The 19,454-nt window shown below is 44.9% G+C and overlaps 3 protein-coding genes across 5 annotated transcripts; 2 read left to right on the top strand and 1 right to left on the bottom strand.

Annotated features, from left to right (window-relative positions):
• The first annotated feature begins 4,560 nt into the window (after positions 1-4,560).
• Positions 4,561-6,635, top strand: mboat4 (membrane bound O-acyltransferase domain containing 4). The gene is made up of 3 exons (XM_018746459.2): positions 4,561-4,703; positions 5,021-5,245; positions 5,702-6,635. Exons 1-3 carry the CDS (start codon positions 4,561-4,563, stop codon positions 6,633-6,635), a joined length of 1,302 nt encoding a protein of 433 aa, XP_018601975.1.
• A 629-nt stretch (positions 6,636-7,264) lies between these two features.
• Positions 7,265-10,685, bottom strand: coq2 (coenzyme Q2 4-hydroxybenzoate polyprenyltransferase). The gene is made up of 8 exons (XM_018746474.2): positions 10,611-10,685; positions 9,001-9,363; positions 8,662-8,828; positions 8,452-8,573; positions 8,267-8,352; positions 7,993-8,126; positions 7,704-7,892; positions 7,265-7,440 (listed from the first exon to the last, which is right to left on the bottom strand). The coding sequence occupies exons 2-8, from the start codon at positions 9,317-9,319 to the stop codon at positions 7,285-7,287; spliced, it is 1,173 nt and encodes a 390-aa protein (XP_018601990.2). The 5' UTR covers positions 9,320-9,363; positions 10,611-10,685; the 3' UTR covers positions 7,265-7,284.
• Positions 10,686-12,664: 1,979 nt separating this feature from the next.
• LOC108930941 (trimeric intracellular cation channel type B-like) lies at positions 12,665-19,184 on the top strand. Of its 3 annotated transcripts, none has more exons than XM_018746437.2 (6): positions 12,665-12,964; positions 16,082-16,238; positions 16,338-16,522; positions 16,740-16,827; positions 17,081-17,198; positions 18,266-19,184. In XM_018746437.2, the coding sequence occupies exons 1-6, from the start codon at positions 12,847-12,849 to the stop codon at positions 18,572-18,574; spliced, it is 975 nt and encodes a 324-aa protein (XP_018601953.1). In that variant the 5' UTR covers positions 12,665-12,846; the 3' UTR covers positions 18,575-19,184. The 3 variants fall into 3 exon arrangements, with proteins under 3 accessions (XP_018601953.1, XP_018601954.1, XP_018601955.1); XM_018746438.2 differs by lacking the exon at positions 12,665-12,964 and adding an exon at positions 13,019-13,244; XM_018746439.2 differs by lacking the exon at positions 12,665-12,964 and adding an exon at positions 13,278-13,350.
• The last annotated feature ends 270 nt before the right edge of the window (positions 19,185-19,454 follow it).

The raw sequence follows: 19,454 nt of genomic DNA, 5'->3' as shown, positions 1-19,454 counted from the left end.
CCGCTTGTGGCAGGTGTCACGCAAAACTCTCAACAAAGAAGTGGACCAAGTTGTTAAAAGAGTGGTTTATGAATACGCCCCCTTATCACACGGGAAGCATCCAATAGCGAAGCGAGTCTCACTGACGTACCGTCAAGCCCCCATTGAGGGGCGGAGTCACGCGTCCCCACGTGCCCGCCGGGTATAAAAGCGATGGGCGTCGGCTTTCATGTTACAACTTTCCAGCGGGCGTAGGTGGTTTGTGCAGAGTTATCGGTCGGCAATCACAAAGTTTTCCCCCCTAACTACAGTTATTTGGTCTTGGCTGTGATGGAAAAACTTGCCATTTCCAAACGTACCTTTGAGTTCTTAAGAATAAAAGAAGCTGTTGGTCCAGTGTAAAGGGGACAGACAGCAATGTTACGCGGCGCGCATTCCTCCTCAGTCGCAGACTCGTAATTAGAAACACGTAAAACCGAGTATGTGTGTGAAAAAAGTCTGCTTCAGGACTTTTTTTTGCCTGTTGGTAAAGGGAGTCCCGTCCAGTAGCGCGATGGTTAAGGGAAATGATTCTGTAACGTGAAGGTTCGCGGCGCGAGACACTCCCGCCTCCCCCCAATGGACAGTACTAAGACTCTTGGGGAGTTACTCCTTAATCTGATGAAGGTGATGAGTGACAAGTTAGTAATTCTGATCACTGGCCCTTGTGGAGTGACGTGAAGGGTACTTCTTGTCCAAAACTACCTTGTACACAAAGAATAAACAGGAAAATGGTTTAAATGTAATGTAGTTAATTGCGGCAAAGTTCACATTTTTAAGTTGCCTATGCGGAAAGATGAATTACAAAAAATAAAAAACGCCCTAAGTTTTGCAACTGTTAAGGCATCAGATATTTTACATTTCTGGTAGCAGCAAATTCTGGCCTTTCAGTCCTTTTCCCCACAAGCAACCTTAACTAAAATAAACTAAAATAAAAGCTAAGCGAACATCCTATCTTCAAGGAAGGCCACCTAAGTAAAAGGCTGCAGCATTTTCTCTGGGTTTATGTTGCTTTACTCAGATATCCAATAAATTCTTAGTTATTGTACCATGCAGGGGTGTGTCCGACTATTAAAATCTCAGCAGGTAGAGTTACTGGTTTCTTGCTTTTGGTCTCATGCTAAATAATTTGTAGCATGTTTGAACAATTCAAGCTGTAACACAAAATGCTGTTCAGTACACAAAGGAAAGAAAAGGGAAACACCTTTCTAGTTATTACAAAACAGAGCTCTAGTTTGTCAAATTGAACCTAACCCTAAAACTGTCACATTGTCTTGTTTCACACTAATCTCCCAGTCTTGCATAGCAGAATGTGGGTTTCAATGCCCCCAACTTCTTACAGTTGCTATTTGTCTTTTTGTCAGTAGAGGACTAATCTTCACTTGTGTTGTTTTAGTCTTCATAGAATTTTATGAATGAGAACCTGACGACTGGGTTTAAATAGAAGCAGTAGACTCATCAGAACACATGCTCTTGTTTGTTTGCTTGTTTCTTCAGCACATTTAAAGTTAGGTAAAAATGATGTGCTGTGCCTGCCACTTAAATCAGAAAGGGTACTGGAGACCACTAGCTCTGGGCTAGTGAGGATGTTGAATTTGTCATGTTGTAGAGGCTTCTGAAGAATCTGTTCTGTGGGTTTGTTTGGTTTGACAGATGGAGTGAAAGTCTAGAACGCTCAATGTATCAAAGAGGGCTCTTCCCATACCAACCTGCCCCTGACAACCACTCTGGTCCTTGTTTGTGCTGGGCACAGCCATGCTGATTCCTTCCAAGCACCATCCTGTAGGACTTTTCAGTGAAGCTCTCCCAGGCAGGTGCTGTGTGCTCTTCCCGAGGGACACACCTGTGATCTTCCAGATCGGTTGCCCAGTTCCCATACCCACGAGGCTGCTAGATGGGCACGGTGCTTCTCTACCTCTTTCAGCTCCTGTAGTTGCTCTAAATATTCCTGCCTTGGTGCCTTTAGAAAGCAGTAACATCTCCTGGTCTGTAGTTACTCTCCAGGCTTCTGCTGTTGGTGGCACTGCACTGCTCTAAGGGGCAATCTTGTTTTGTAAATATCCGTTTACTGTACATGATGTTTTTGGTTTGCAGTTTGTACTTTGTAGCTCCTGCTGTAGCTGCTGGTGACTAAATTAAGTTGTTGAAGTTTGAGTGTTGGACAGTTCCAGCTAGAGAGCAGTTCAACCCATGCAGCTCCTACCAATGATAGGAGCATACTGACCGCGAGGCAGTCCCACACAAACAAGTAACGAAAAACCATAAACATCTCCAATCTGAGTCTGATGCAATCTCACCATGAGCCAACCTGTGTGGTATTATTGTACAGCAGTTTACATAACTATTTTGTGTAGGGGGTGTAGGTGGCAGTCTTACTGTCCAATCACCAGCACCCTGAGCAGTTAAGATATTCATTTGATAATTACAATTCAACAACATGTGGGAGTTAAAGATCATTCGGTGCTAATTTCAGATTAGCTGGCACCCCCTCACTGTGCAATAGGAAGGGCTTGGCTGTTCTGTAGTCTAGGAGTGAGGTGCAATAAAAGCTGGGGAAGGGAGTGCTGGATGGGCAGGATTCAAAGCATCCTATTGAAACTTGATATTTATTGAGGTCATGGTTTACACAGCAAAGTACCAGGACAAGCCAAGGTTTCTGAGAGCATGCTGTAAGTTACCAGGTATAAAAAAAACATGGTTGCATGTTCAAGTTGCCATAGGGACCGTGCTGTTGTACCCTTAGAGAAGGATCTTAAATTACTCAATGTATTCTGCCGCATGCATGAATAAAACAGTAAGTTCCTGTGGAATAAAAGAGGAAAGGCAGACAATGTCTTCACTTGGCTCCTGGGTGATGACAGGAACGGCCTCAGATGTGTTAGCAGGTGGCAATTATCTCTGCCAACGGGTTACCCTACCTGGATTGCTATTACCTATTCCGAGGCCTCACCCTTTATAAAGTGGGAATGGGTGCGGTGTTCAGTGCGCAGCTGCTGTCTGTTGAAGCCCACCCCACCCCACCCCGGGCGAGTGTGTTATGTTGGCTAAGTCATGCTGTTTGGGTTAAGCACGCATTAAAACAGTCATAAAAGCAACTGAATATTTCCATTGTTTCAGCCTTTGTTTTATTAGCTGTTTGCAATGCTGGTTCCAGTTACTGTGACTCCTAAGGCCTGTTTTCTTCAGAAAAAAATGCTTTTCTTCTTTTCGGGGCTGTGCTTGTATAACATTCTTGTATTCATATCTTTGTCTTTAAGATCAAAGTTTCTCTACCAAGCTGAGAACTAAAATGAAAATAAATGACAAAATTCGTTTGACTCTTAGGATCATGCAGGGCTGAGTGATTTGTAAGACAGAAATAAATGATCTTGAAACAATGGTATTTAGGCGAAAGAAAGGCATGGACTATAGTGTAAAATCATTTTGAAAAGTCATATGAAATTGTTACTGATTGTGCAACCATTGCCCAGAACAAGATTATTATACTTATTAATGTACCTGGACCTACAAAATGATACAGTAATAACCAGCTGAATACCATGAATTAATCACTCAGTTTGTGAAGGGGTCACACGATAACGTCACACAGATGAGTCCTCCTGCGCAAACCTCTATGCAAAATGTTAAGTCATAGTGAGCTGGATTAATTTTACTTTCCTAAATTGAAAAAATGGACCCTAAGATGCAATGGTGTACTTAGCTAAAAAAGAAGTTAATTTCACGGCGATTATACTGGTAAAAATATCAATTATTTTATAATCCTAAATGGAGCAGTTAAATATGGGTTAGAGAAACTATACTGAAATTGAAACTGCCTTGGATTCAACTTTCTTAGGTTTGATTGTAATATACACACACTGTCTGAAGCCGCTTATCTTGAGCAGGTTCACGGCAAACCGGAGCCTAACCTGGCAACACAGGGCACGGGGCTGGAAGGGGAGGGGACACACCCAGGGCAGGACGCCAGTCCATCGGAGGGCACCGCAAGCAGGACTCAAACCCCAAACCCACCACAGAGCAGGACCTGTCCAAACCTGCTGCGCCACCACATCCCCCTTGACTCTAACAGGCAAGAGCAAAAATAAACATCACGGATATATGTTTGTTCATCAGTGTTAACATTAAACAGACAATACAATGGTAATTTCACTGTTAACTAGAGTATCAGGAATTCTCAATAGCAAATATTGCAACAGAAAAGGAGGCAAAAACAGAGTATACATATTATGTTGCTGGAGCAGTCAAAGTAAAAAAAAAAAATTACTCAAATGGTAGGCAAAAATGTTTGTTGTGTTCTTAGCAAACATGATAAATGGTCTTTCTTTGGTCCCACAGGAATTTAAATGAAGCCGTGATACACAGTGCCATTTCTTCCCTGGTAATATTATAAATAGCCCCCTCGTCCACATCCTCCTCCCATTTGAGATATGGCAGTAGACACACCAACCGTTTCATCCAAATAGCGAGACCCGATTCCTGCGGCAGACTTCAAGCCAGACACCTCAGTATGTCATCACAGAAATAAAGAAATTATCATAACATATGACCATATATGAGGATGAAATGGATTTTATTCGGTGGCTTTTTCGACAATCCCCGCATTTGCTGTACCAGTTCTTTTCGATCCCTTTTGCCTTACTATTTTACATCCTGGCCAGACTGGACTGCCTCACCTTGACCCACAGGTAAGTGTCACTTCCACTTCCATTAAACATGTTCCTCTGTCTGTATAAACATTGTTGTTAGTTACAGGTTACCGTAATTTAAACTCATGTTTGGACTCAGAATAAGATAAAACAGTCATTGTTAATTGTAGGCAGTAATTGAAAGTGTTATATCTGCTGTTTAGAATTAATTGCATAATACTGATGTATTTATGTATTTATGAAATACTGATTAACATCAGTTAATTTGATGTTTTAAGCCATCAGAGGCGCTACTTTAGATACAGTGTCAGTGTCCCCTACGGTAAACCCCCGTCTCCTGCATAATGATCGGACAGATATGTCTACCTGATGTCGGGGGGGTGTGTACTGGCTGCCGTCACCATGGGCCCTTACGCCTGTCTGCTGCTGGTCCCTGCGTTCTGGGCTGTGCTGCTTTTCTGCTCCTTACGGCCCTGGAACGTCCACCCCTGGGTGCTGGGCACTCTCATGTGCTGGCAGACCTTCTGGCATTTCCTAATCCAGTACCAGGAGTACTGGCTCCTGCAGCCGTCCAACACCAGGTACCGCATTCACCACTCGCCGTTCGCTCTGAGATCTCCCATTAGGAGTGGGAGGGGCTTCTGATGTTCTTCACCTCCCTGTCTACAACTGAGCCACGGTTATGCCGATCAGACATCACCAGAATCAGAGACAAACCTTTTACTGGTGCCTTGCAGTTATTTAATATCTGTGTCACTGCAATTGTGTGTCATGAAACAGTGTGTTCAGACTGTGTGTATGGTTGCACACACATGCTGCCGGCACAGTCCCCTAGGAGGTCATACCAAAAATAACAGAAAATGTAGTGTAGCATTGCTCAGAGGACAGGTTAGGCTTTCAGGCGTGAACAATCATGTCTGAGCTACACATCAGCGCTGCGATGAGGCACATGGCCATGTAGGCTGTGAACACCTAACCAGAAAGGAGTTGAGTGCTGGGCCACGCTAACAGGGTGCCGTCACTCCCTTGCCCCCCAGGCTGCTCCTCACAATGTCAGCCATGATGCTGCTCACCCAGAGGGCCACTTCTGTGTCCATGGATCTTCAGGAAGGCAAGGCTGTGCCGCCGACGTGCGTGGCAGGAGCGTTGCCGTATCTCAGCTACACCCTCTACTTCCCAGGCCTGCTGGGTGGACCACTGTGCTCCTTCTCTCAGTTTGTGCGCTTTGTGGAGAAAAGTGGCAGCGTCCCCCCTCCCCCTCCATCTCCTCTGCGGCCTGTCCTGCTCAAATGTCTCATGGCTTTTTCTTTGGAATGGGCCAGACGCATCCTCACAGGGTTCCTTGTGTCTCACCCACCGGGCCTGGCCCCCTTCTGGGCCCCCACTCAGGTGCTATGGGTGTGGGCCATGTCTGTGGCTCTGAGGATGAGGTACTACTCCCACTGGGCCCTGAGTGATGCTCTCAACAATGCAGCCGGTTTGGGGTTCGGAGGCCACGGCCACAGCGGAGCTCCGCTCTGGGACAGCATGTCTGACGGTGAGCCCTGGACAGTGGAGAGGTCCAGCCGGCTGTCTGAGTATGCCCGGCGCTGGAACGGGACCACGGCTGCGTGGCTGCGCAGACTGGTGTTTCAGAGGTGCAAAGTGGCACGTCTAGCCCTGACCTTTGGGTTTTCTGCCTGGTGGCACGGCCTCCATCCAGGCCAGGTGCTGGGCTTCTTGGTCTGGGCTGCAGCGGTGCAGGCGGATTACCGAGTGCATCGCCGACTGCGCCCTCTGGCATCCTCCCCAGGGAAGAGACTGGTGTACACATGCCTCAGCTGGGCACAAACACAGTTGGTTATCACGTGGGTTGTGGTTGCCGTGGAGCTGCGCAACATCTCTTCTGTGTGGTTGCTGTGTCGATCGCGTGCGAGCTGGTTTCCTGTGCTCCACATACTGCTGACATTTTTCATGATGTGCCTGGTATAAAAATGTAAGGTCAATTTGCCCCACTTATGACACAATACACAAACACATCCTGCTCCTTGTACCCATTTTCATTGGTGTGTCTCTCTTGGTGGAAAGTTATTCTGGTGCTGTCTTCAGCCCTAGTGTGGTGAAATTACTGGGTCTGTGGAGCAACATGTTTTCTTCTGGTTTTCAAGCCCTCGGAGAAGAGCCAGAACTTCTCCTTGAGGTAACAGACACAGTCCTAGCGGGCACCTCTCCCAGCTCCACTGCAGATGTGACATGACACCTGGGCTATTTTCGGTACATCAACTGCACATAAAATCCATCCAGTTTGTGCTGGGAGTGCAGAGACAGACACCCAGTCAACACACATAGTAGAAATATGTTTAGGTGAATTTACAAGGGAGGGAGTGATCAGACAAACATCAGCAATTAGATACTACTGAATTTTCTGTGACACATGACAGTTCACCGTCCAACAAAGAAGTGTGCCAGTGTAGTGATCAAAAATATTATGTGGTCAATAGAGATTATGTGGCTCCACCTGCTGGCACACATCATGCTGTAAGAAACCTGCTCTTAAATGAGAATGTCATAATACAGAGAATTTATTGACAAGATATTACAATAAGGGAAAACAATAAATATTTGAATTTAATAATTATATTTATTTTTCACTCTGTGCATTTTCTAATGTGTTGTCAATCCTTTTCTTCCATAAATTTCCAGTAACTATTCCTAAGAATAAGAGGAGTCCAAGACTGCGATTAGATGCAAACTTCTTCCAGCAGTCCTCTGGCTTACTGATATTCACTGTGTAAATCTGAGAGAGGAAAAGAGAAGGAATATAAAGGTTATTTAAGAAGGACTGAAAAAGTACCCTTCCTTGATAAGGCAAAATGCATTTATTAGTGGTACTCAAAGTCTTGGGCCCAAGAGTGCATAATACCTGATTTGGAGGTTTAAAGCATAACCAGTGTGGCTGCAGAGGTCACATTTATGATTGAGAGCAGGTTTATCATTTTAGCCCCCCCTTTTTTTTTTTTAAAATTTCTATTTTTTGACTCCACCCAGAGCTGCTCCCACCTGATGTGCCAGATGTACGGCCACAGCAGACACAGCCACGTAGTATGGTAGGGTTTGCTGGGCATTGATCCCAGTCAGGGTCAGCCCTGCTAACATCGCCACACTGAAGGTGCTCAGCCATGGTTTGGTCCACTCCTGAAAGCGCAGCGCTGTGGATCGTACCCCCACAAGGATATCATCCACTTTGTCCTGGAGAATGAGATGCCATGCTTGCCAGTTCTGTCTGTGTTGGCGGCAAAGCATCACAATGGTTCTAGCAGAGCAGTCAAACTCTTGCTGCCTGCTTTACCTGATGGGCATAGATGGTGTCGTAGATCAGCGTCCACATCACACCAGAGAAGTACAGCGGCAGGCATACTGACCAGTCACAGGAACCCATGACTGCAGACCATCCCAGCAGGGCTCCCCAGTTAAAGGCAAGACCTAAGAAACAAAACTGCATGGATTACCATATAACTAATGCTGCCATTTTCAAATTATATTTTTTTGAAGCACACACAATTAATAAATAAAATGACGAATTTAAAAGCTCAGGCGTCAAAATTTCACACTGAAGGACATACCCAGTACAAGCTGAGGCCAGTATGTGATCCTTTTCATCAGGGGGTAAGTGACAACCAGTGACAACGAAGCAGCACCAAGAATTATGCTGCAAAGAAATTATTTTAAGTGTTCAACTATATTGCACACAACCTTTCAAACCCACAGTATGTAAAACAGCAAAAGTTAAGCATCATAGGACCGGTACCTGTAATTATTAAAGCAGAGCAAAACTCCGAGTGCTGCAGTCAGTTGACCTCCCAGGAAGACAAGAGCATGAAACTGGGAGACTTGTCCAGCGGCAATCGGGCGGCTGACTGTTCTGGACACCTGCACATATTAGAACCATTATTGGGTGATGAACACACACAACACACCTCCCCGAGTTGCTGCAGTACCAACATGGCAGAAGAGGCACCTTTTTATCAAAGTCTTTATCCCACATGTCATTAATGGTGCAGCCGGCCCCTCTCATGAGCACGGCTCCTGTACCGAAGAGCGTGAGCATGGCCAGGTCTGGGAGGCATCCAGGTTCTGCAGCCAGTCCGATGCTCCATGTGCACGGCAAATAGAGCAGCCATGTGCCTGTGCCACACATACACAATGTTTTCTGTCCTCACTGCATAACTTCTGTTTTACATCATTTCAGAGATTTTCTGCTCCATTATTTAGGTTTTCCCATTTTCCACCAATTATACAAATCAGCTGAAATATGTGTGATAGCTGACTGAATATAAGAGGGAGAGGAGTCACTCACCAATGGGTTTATCCAGCCTCATGAGTCTGAGGTAGGGCTGAACTGCTGAAGGGGCAGAGTTTACAATCGCTGTTGCTGAGAAGCTTAATCTTCTCCCACCGGGTCCTGAACGCAGTCCAACCAGCCGCCGTTGCCAACTTTGGCTACGGAAGCCTGTACTGGGCCGCAATGTGCCACATGTGAAACCGAGAAGTTCAGTTCCTGTCTCCCATCTCTGCCGCCTGCGTCCCAGAGAGCAGGAAGGGAGGGAGGCTGCTGGCTGAACATGTTTCCAGCAGAGGAGGAGGGACTGGGAAGCTGACCTGGGGAGGATACTCATGTTTGCTCTCCTCAAACAGCCTTTCTTTAGACCACCTGTCCTACCTGGAATGAGGAGAGAATCACAAAACATCCTGTTACCACCTGCTATACAAATGCAGGTTCTATCCAGAACAAAACAAAGTGACTATGCAGGCCGTGCTTAGTGTGTCATTTCTTTCTGTGTGCCTCCTGAAAGGCACGACCATGTGACTGTTCACGGTTCATTCAACACCTGTAGCACCAGCATGATTTTACAACAGGACTTGTTTCTTTACATCTCATTATGTTGACACATACAGTCTATTTCTTTTCTCCAAGCCTTCACACATATTATCGGATGAGATTTCGACGCATTAACTTCCGCAGATTTTACAGATCAAGCCTGCTCTTCCCAGTCGGCTTTCCCAGTCTGAGTCAGTAATAAATCAGATGATGTTTTTTAAGAGGGTGTGAACATACATGAAGTGCCTTTTACACCACAGGTTTACATTACATTCATCCACCTAGCTGATGCTTTTCTGCAAAGAAACTCAATTATTTACCCATCTATACAGGGTAATTTTACTGTAGTACCATGCTTCAGGGTACTATAGCTAGGATTAAACCCTAGAACCTTTAGGGCCAAAGGCAGCAGCTCTAACTATTGTGCTACCTGGTACTTTTTGATGGTCCTAGGCAAACAAGCAGAGAGACAAGACAGGCACATGGTCAAGGGAGAGGGGACAGACAGACAGACAGACAGACAGACAGACAGGGGGCTCAGATCCCTTCAGAACTGCGTTACTGTGCTTTGATAACAAGGAATTTCAAATGGTTCAAGAAATCAGCAGCAAATGCTGCATATGTACTTGGGAGATCAGCGAAATTAGTTCTCGTTTTTCTTTTGTTACTCCTCGCTTCTGTAGGGACGTGCAAATTACGACAGAAACATCAACATGTATTTGTTTTTTTAATTTAAATGACATCCCGTTGAAATCATCACTGTGTGGATTGGGGAATATCAATATGACGAATCGAATGTGGAGCTCGAAACGACTGTAGTGTTTCCGATATTTAATCATCGGAAATAACAGAAAAGAAGAGCAAATTAAAGAAATCTGTCAAGCAAAAGTAACACGTGTTATAATGTTTATTTCCATCAGGAAGTAACGTGATCAACTGAGTCCAGGAACAAGGACAAACATGTACTGAAGGACAATAACTCTCCGAGACGGTGAAGTGAAAGTAAACACTCGGACACGCAGATTAGCTCGTGGTTTTTTTTTTTTAAATAAAATGTTAAAAGTATACTGTAGTTACGGTAAACTCACAGCGTTGTTACGGAAGCAACGCGTTCCTCTTCGCAACAGCGAGCTGTACAGCAACTGTACAGCAAGCAGCATCGCTTGTCCATCTCCTGATCCCAGATCAGCTCATACACCTCCGCCTTTCGTTGAATTATTCATTTCCACACAACACCACCGGTCCCAGAACAGCTGTCAAATTGACATCATACCTTGTTCGTCTGTTTCAAGGATCCCTGAGGAAACAAGTGAAAGAAACCTGGTTCCTTATGAAAATATCCCAGTTCTTTTAAGCTTTAAATTTAATGATGACTTTATCATTTTTAATTATTAGATTTTTTTAAAAGTGGGTCAAAACATGTTTTTAATACGATTATTGTAATTCTCAAATATAAGAATTTTAAAATGTAAACACTGGATCTCTCCACAGGAGACTCTTAAAGGGAAGTACCAATAGACAGCTGGTAGTATAGCAGTTAGAGTTACTGCCTTTGGGTAAAAAAAATTGTCGGTTCAATTCCCACCTCTGTTTGTAGTACCCTTGAGCAAGGTACTTACCCTAAATTGCTCCAGTAAAATTACCCAGCTGTATAAATGGGTAAATAATTGTAAACTGCTCTAGAAAAAGTGTCATAAGCAGTGGAGAGAAGGACTCAAACTCCTATTTGTCCTAGACAATCACTCTGCAGCCAAAGTGATGGGTACCTTCATCATTGGGCTCTTCTAGGAAGAAGTACCTGCGATTTGATACACCAGCATCTACAAGGCTCCATGAGGAGACCTCAGGCTGTTTGGTCCTATTGTCTCAGTAGTACTGAGCTGCCAGCACTTCTGTCTTTGTCTCAGTATCATATTTATTTATTTATTTATTTATTTGAGGGGGTGCGGTAGCGCAGTGGGTTGGACCACAGTCTTGCTCTCCAGAGGGTCTGGGGTTCGAGTCCCGCTTGGGGTGCCTTGTGATGGACTGGCGTCCCGTCCTGGGTGTGTCCCCTCCCCCTCCGGCCTTACGCCCTGTGTTGCTGGGTAGGCTCCGGTTCCCCGCGACCCCGTATGGGACAAGCGGTTCTGAAAATGTGTGTGTGTGTGTGTGTGTGTGTGTGTGTGTGTGTGTGTGTGTGTGTGTGTATGTATTTATTTATTCATTCATTTATTCATTCTAGGGTTTTTGTTGTGTATATACACTGCAGTATTTTGGTGCCTTTTCCTTTGGGATTAAGAGTTGTTTGCCACCCGTTTATGTGATTAAGCACATACGATCCTGCAAAAACACACCTGCTTGCGATAATCAGCAGTACACCAGGCCAATGTTAAGTAATGTTACTGATTCAAGGAAAATTTGTTTAATTGCTTAAATAGTTAATGGGCAGCATACCTACCTTTGCAAAATGACTCACAAAAGCTACATCTTACGTTGGACAAATGTATGTGTATTGCTTAGAATTATTAAAAGTGTTTTCATAATTAGGGGGCACGGTGGTGCAGCGGGTTTGGCTGGGTCCCGCTCTCTGGTGGGACTGGGGTTCGAGTCCTGCTTGGGGTGTCTTGTTACGGACGGGCATCCCATGTTCTTGGTGTGTCCCCCCCCCTCCAGCCTTACGCCTTATGCTGCCGGGTTCAGCTCCGGTTCGCCGCGACCCTGCTTGGGATAAGCGGTTTCAGACAGCGTGTGTGTTTTCACAATTTCTCCCAGAGCAATACTGCCTTTTGTGATTATCCCTACTTTACTTTCTTCTGTTCACTCTGCAGCCCTGCAAGGCCTCCAAAACAGCAACTACAGGTTTTAGTCACTTAATCTTGTCTTCATACTTTCATTGATTTACATCACGTTTTCGCGCACCACCCAGGCGTTGTGAGACAGCAGCGCTACTCGCAATGCGCACTTTTACAACGAAGAATCATGTATATAACTTGCCAAAAGAGCGTGACCTGCCGCATTTCCACAGCCAATTTACTAACCGCCGCCGACCGTCAACGACAGCGGTGATCGACACGCGCCCCGGGCGCGCTCATTGGTTCCTGCGCTTAGCACCACGTGACCCGCGGCGCGAGTCTCTGTACAAAAGCGCATTCCAGCGGAAACAACAAAGAGCGCGACTTAACGTAAGGGGGAAGGAAGTGAGGAGGAGTGTGTTTGAAAACTGTTCTCAAGTTAAAGTTAGCCTACGTGGCGGAGGGGGCGAGAAAGACTTTGTGGAGAAGCACCTGCTGAGCGCATTCTGTGAGTCGTCCAGCTGATGCGCGCGCGGCTCCCGCGAGGACCATGGAAGTGCTGCTGCGCCTCGAGGCGCTCTCGCGTGCAGTGAGCGCGCTGCCCATGTTCCCGCTCTTCGACGCGGCGCACTACGTCGCGTCCACGGTGGCGCTCAGGGAGCAGCCAGGTAACCCGCTCGCGGCGCGTGCTGTGGCGTTTCCCCGTTGCTATGGTTTCGGGAGGCGCGCCGCCTGGCGCTGCTGCTTCGTTCACGGCTCGCCTCCGGCTGAGGCGAAGCAAGGAAGGATGTGAAGGACGCTCATATTTCATAACGACGTCGTCTCGGAGCGCCTGGAGTGGGGCTGCAGGGCACTCCAGCTTCGCCGGCCACGGTCCTTCTTCGAAGTATTAATGTTCCACGTGATTCGAATCCCATCCGATCGGTCCTGCTGTAGCGCCCTGGCAGGGTAACCGTACCGTACGGTACTTAGCTGTGTAAATGGTCGAGTAACACCAGTAAATCTGCTCTTAAAACTTCTGTGCCTGAACTTGACCGCGTTTCATTATAACATGGTAAAGTTGCTTTGCCTCATGGTGACATTAAAACTATAATTTCATCAGGTTATGTGCAGAAAATCCAATTTGTGTGTTAATAATCACTTTCTTGGGACAAGTACAAATTGTTACTCTTCATTTACCTGAAGCTTCCCCTTTGCTGTATGCTTCAACATGTGGGTAATTTTGTTGTGGTGCTAATCAGGGTGGACACCTTGCTCAAGCAGGATGATGGGGATTTGAACCTCTGACCTTCTGATCCACAGGTTGCATCCATAACTGCTAGGCTCCTCGCTGCTTTGAGAAACACAACTGCGGTGTTGAACAGAACTTGCGATGTTGACACATGTCGGTGTTTATTGTGCCCCGTTTGCCCATTTGTGTTCGGCTGTAATTGGACTCTGCTGGTGGAGACAGATGGTGCCCTATTGTTTTGCTGTGCCATTGAACCTGGTCTATTTTGAGATCTAGAAGAGCTTTGCCTTGTTTGGTTTGCCTGCCACTTGGTCTGTCAGCCTCTCTTGTTGAACATGTTCTTTCACTGGACTGACCTTAAAAACGTGCGTAGGGGGGTTAGAGATCTTCTGTAAGATGACGCTTCCTGTGTCTGAAGATCCTCATTGAGTAGCTGGGAGGGGCCACTAACTGAGCATAGCTGAACCCTTAAAGGACATTTAACCACATCTTACATTGTTCTTCCAGGCAATGTTCATCACTAATTTAATTTTATGGTTTCCATGTAGCTGTACTCTCTTCCCTCTGATCTTCAGGACAGTTTTTCATCATCTGGTCTTGGGGCTTGGCTGTCTTTCCTTCTGCTTAATGTACATTTTACTAGCAAATAAATGTGTTCAGTTGTCAATGTTGCTGGCCACCTCTTGAGCTTAAATTTAGCACTGGATAAAGAATAGCCAAGGGTAGAAGTGCTTAGGAGACTGTCCTGAACTCTAGAGCGGTAACGCCTCCAGTGGGCCCCAGATGTCAAGAACATACATCCAGTCTGTAGGTTTGTTCCCACACCCACCATACAGATGGAAGAACGGTCTTTGTTCATCGGTGTCTACTTCAAGATGCAGTTAAACACGCTGCAATGTTCTTGTCAAAGATGACATGCTCCGCGGATGGGTCAGATGGGTTTGCTCTCAAATGGGGCGAGAGCCTGTAGGCTCAGCTCTTTGGACATGGTTTCTTTGAGGGCTCTGGGAGGAATGTCAAGAGGCTGAGAAGCACTCATGCTCTTCCACTCCAAAAAAGGAAGGAAACTCAGTCTTCAGTGCCATTTAGTTCCCATTCATTTCTTTGTAGAAAACGGTAAAAGCATATTAGGTTTGCTCAGTAGTTTCTATTGAGTCAGAACTAACCTGCAGGTTTGGAGTTGATGAAGCGTTGAAGAAAACGCCTTAATGACATCGGGCGTGGACTGAGTTTCACTTGGGGAATCTCCTGCTTCATTGGCGTGTTTCACTACAGTACATCTACATTAGTACTTGGTGTAGTACACAGCAGTACTCAACCTTCAAACTGCCTGCAATAGATCCTTTGTTAGGATGGTGACGTATAAAGATATTTACCATACTTCTTGGAAAGTGCTGCATGATCACATGTGTGGGGAATTGTAACCCCTTGACCCTAAGCACACTTGGGTTTTTTTGTGTGTAGTTGTACACTGTTTTGACCCTGTGCTGTGCATAAAAGCAATTTAAAAAAAAAAAAAAAAACTGGTATATAGAAACGCTGAAGCAGTGGCCATGTATATTTCCCCCACCTGACTGGAAATAATGTATCTTGCCATACTATGAGTACTCTTTGTGACCAGTCATTTTAAAATAAGCACTTCCTCTTTATGAATTTGTCTTCAAATCAATCTCTGTATTATATAGTCCTTATCTGCTGTATGGATACTTCACTCATATTATATATGGGGGAAACTGACTCAACTGAGTGCATAAACCCAACATACACAGTTCAGCTGGCACTTTTCACAAACCTGTGGGTGAGAGAGATCCACTGCAGTGTCTTTTCAGGAGAAGTAACCCCTTTTAAATTGTTTATACCAGTAAGGTTTTATTAGTTTATAGGCAATGCTCAGTGACAGATGGTGAGATGCCGTACATGGAGACATTTCTCATTTGTCCAAACAATATTTCAGTATTTCACAGGTGTGATCATGTGGTGCTATTCAATAAGGTCTAGAAGGATGTTTAGATGTTCCAGAATTCCTTTGAGTTGTCATGCAGATGGAATGTTGAGAATGGAACACTTTCCATTTTCATCCATATATTTAGAGGGAACTTCTGGTGTGGCTCTTAGAATTACAATATTTACTCTTCTGTTATGTAGAAGTAATGAGCCCAGGTTCCAGAACTAGATCAAAAAAGGAATTTTTGTGGTTCAAGAGGACAGAAGTGTCTTGTCCAACTTGGAACTATTCCAAGAACCTTTAACAGTAGACCCCATTGCAGATTTATTTTTCATAATTATCTTTAATATTAGAATACAATATTTAAACTGCTGACATAAAATATTGATTGTAAACTGGTGTTGTCCATTTATATTTAGTATAATTGTGCTACTTGGTGGCAGAGGAGAATGTTCTATAGCAGCAGGCTATCTTTCATTCTTTGGCCAGAATGAAATGTGCAATAGTTTGAGGCTTTACTGCTTCCCTTTTGGGGTTCTGTTTTGTGCCTTTGTTATGAGCAGACCGGCTGTGCAGGACTGAACTCATGTTGGGGCGCTCTGGTTGCAGGTGCAGTGGGCGTGGCCCGGCATAGCCCGTTTGCCTGCTGGTTCAGTGCTATGCTGCACTGCTTCGGAGGGGCTGTTCTCTCAGGTCTCATGCTGGCTCAGCCCTCCGTGGCCCCCCTCTCCAACACTGGCAGTGTGCTCTTGGCTTCTCTTGTCTGGTGGGTGATCTGGAATGTTCAGTGCAAACTTCTTGCTGTTTATGGCCTTGTATGCATCGTGTCACACTGACAAGTGTACACGGCACACATGTTTCCTAGGTACCTGGTGTTCTACTGCCCCCTGGACTTGGTCTACAGGTGTGCTGCCTTCCTGCCCATCAGGCTGGTTCTGTCTTCCATGAAGGAAGTGTCCCGCACCTGGAAAGTTCTAGGAGGGGTCACACAAGCCCGCAGTCAGTACAAGGATGGGCTACTGGTCATGGTTGCTGTCGGTTGGGCAAGAGGTGATCGTCTCTGAAGTGTGTGAAGGGGAGGACTGCAAAGCACTTTTTCAGCTACTTTGTCTTGTCTTCAGGAAAAATTCTTGCCAGTTTCATGTCTTTTCTGGGCTTGTGATTTCAGCCTTAAATTAGTTATGCTTAACACCAGGTAGGAATACTCTAGTACACATGGAATGCAAAGCTCACCTGGATCAAGTGAACTGTTGCGCTCTCCTTTCAGGTGCTGGGAGCGGCCTCATCGGGAATTTTGAGCAGCTGGTTCGGGGAGTCTGGAAGCCAGAGACCAACGAGCTTTTGAAAATGTCCTAGTAAGTGTTCTAGAGAATCTTGGCTTGGGTCCTTTGGAAACTCACTGGTCTGGGGGGGTGAAGGCTGCATGAAGCCCTGACCACATGTGTTAATGGTCCTAGGCCAGAGGTTTCCTGTTGTCTGTCTCCTGATATTTTAAAAAAAAAAAAAAAAAAAAAACTAATCATAGTTCTGAAAAAGTAAACGGAATGCAATTTGAAGTGAATTAGTGCCATGAAGGTTCTCTCGCCTCACTTTGACCTGTTTTTGCAGTCCCACAAAGGTCACCCTGATGGGAGCGGTGCTCTTCACACTGCAGCAGGCTGGGAGACTCCCAATTGAAGAGCACCACCTCGTGTTTGTGTACACAGTCTTCCTTGTCTACAGCAAGGTATTATGGGCTTTCCAACACTCGTCTTTGCCAGGTATCTCTGGAAGCCACTTGATCCCCTTGTTCTCTCCAGTTGTTTCTAGGTAGTTGATACAAGCTTCTATAATTCAGTAATGTAAAACAAACCTAGTAAATTTAACTGGGAGGGGATGAGACTTTTCTGTGAAAAGGTCGACCCTTCCCACCACCAAACTTGCAAAATTTCTTACACTTCCTAAACACAGAAAAAGTAATGGCAAAATAGCTCTGGACCTTTAAATCCAGGATTCATGCCCAATGTTCAAAATTGCTCAAATAACCTTCCCCATTTCCTTTGCTGTTGCTTCTCATTTTGTTTTATGCTGTTTGTTGGCAGCACTGTGGCACAGAAGGTAGTGCTGGTGCCCTGTAGCACCAGGCATCTTTTCATTCCCATTTACTCATATCTGACACTTCTACAAAACAACTTGCACTGTTAAGCTACTTAATTATTTCTGTTTATACACTTCTAAATGAATAAATGTGTCATGCTGAACACAATTGTTCAGAAAATGCTGGCACACATTGAATAGCAAAGTCTAGTCTGGCTGACATAGTTGCTTTTCCTCTGCTTTTTTAGTGTTTTTAAAAGGTCTGGAAACCACTTATTGGGGAATTGTGTGGTACATCAGTCTAGTTCATTGACTGGAGAGCTACTCTCATGGAGTCAGTCCCATGTTTTTTACCATATCTTCACAAAAACTTCTTTCAATGAAGGGAAGAAAAATGGTGGCGTTCAGCAGCATTGCATTTGAGCTGAAGTGAGTGTTTTGGGAAAGCAGTGTTAGTTTTTCCAGACCCTTCACTACAATTGTAAGCCCTTACTTCCATGATGTAGGAGAGGCAGAACTTTTTAAGCTTTTGAAATGGCTTTTCCTGCTCTCTACAATTAGAGTATGATTTTGGTTTTGAGGGACCTATCAAGGGTCCATAGGTCTTTAAACTACCATGAGGTTTTAAGTAAAGCAAGAATCTGTTTTTATAGGAATGGGATTTTTTGCTGCTTACATTGATAAGTCTTCCTCTGGTTTCCTCCTGTTGGTTCACAGGTCTGGATGATGCTGACTGGTTCTGCCTCTTCTCCCTTGGCACCCCTTGAAGCAGCTATGTACCGCGTTTTCTTTGCTTTGCAGCCCCAAGAACCAACCTGCACGATGCAGACATGCGATCAGCTCAGTGAACCAGGGAACCCCACCCGTTCCACATCTGAGAATTCCAGCACTGCTGGTTCAGTGGGCCTTGGCAGCAAAGTGAACAGCAGTGATTGTGTTGAAACCCAAGAACACTGTTTGGCAAAAACAGAGGAGATTTTGGCACAGAGCACAGAACATAGAACACACCTTCAAAAGAGGAAGTAGCACTGACTGTCTTAGACATCCTCTGTTTTCTAATTGTACCAGAAGTGCTTTTCTACATTCCATTCTACATCATCCATAACATATTTACTTGACAGTGGAACATAGAGCAGTTGGTCACATGACATTAGCACTTGCTTCCTGTGACTGCTCAAGGTGTTAAGTATGTCCTTTTGCTTTATTGTTGCAGTGCAGTATTAAATACACTGGAATGCAAAGATCTCTTGTAGTTCATTTTTGGGATTTTGCAGATTACCTGTAGATGCTCTTTAGTACTACTTATAGAAGGGGCAACATTCAGTTAAAGTTCTTTTAACACTCCTAGGAATATCAATAGGCTGAGATGTATGGTATTTGTATTTGACACCCCCCAAGAAAGTGTAGGTTGGTTCTGTCTGGATTTTAAAGTATAAATGTATAGCATTCTAGAAAATAATATATTTTGAAATTCAAATTTAATGTGCTTTTTTGAGATGTTAAATTTTCTGCACTGTTCACCTTTGTCAACTGTTTATTCAACTAGCGGTTGTATTTCTCTAAAGCAATGAACATGTTTTCTAGGGTTGAGCTGATGCCTTTGTCCATGGTAAATTAAAGCACTGGATACATTGCACTGAACTCCATGCAGTCGTTCATCCATGGATACACTAGAACAATGTAACGCACCCGCTCACTTGAGTACATATACACACATTGGGAGCAGTTTAGGTTCTTGGATTTATCGCAAACCTTTCTTGGTAAGAAAGAAGCCAACTGGAATATGGGAGAATATGCAAAATTCACACAGATGGGTAGGATTGGAACCCAAGTTCAAATGCACAGCTCAGTCAGTGGGAGGCACTAGTACAACTTGGTGCACTGTATACCGGGAATGCTAGAACAG

The sequence above is a fragment of the Scleropages formosus genome, chromosome 1 (genome assembly GCF_900964775.1).
Source record: "Scleropages formosus chromosome 1, fSclFor1.1, whole genome shotgun sequence".
Lineage (NCBI taxonomy): Eukaryota > Metazoa > Chordata > Actinopteri > Osteoglossiformes > Osteoglossidae > Scleropages > Scleropages formosus.
This window is presented reverse-complemented; position numbering and strand designations above follow the sequence as displayed.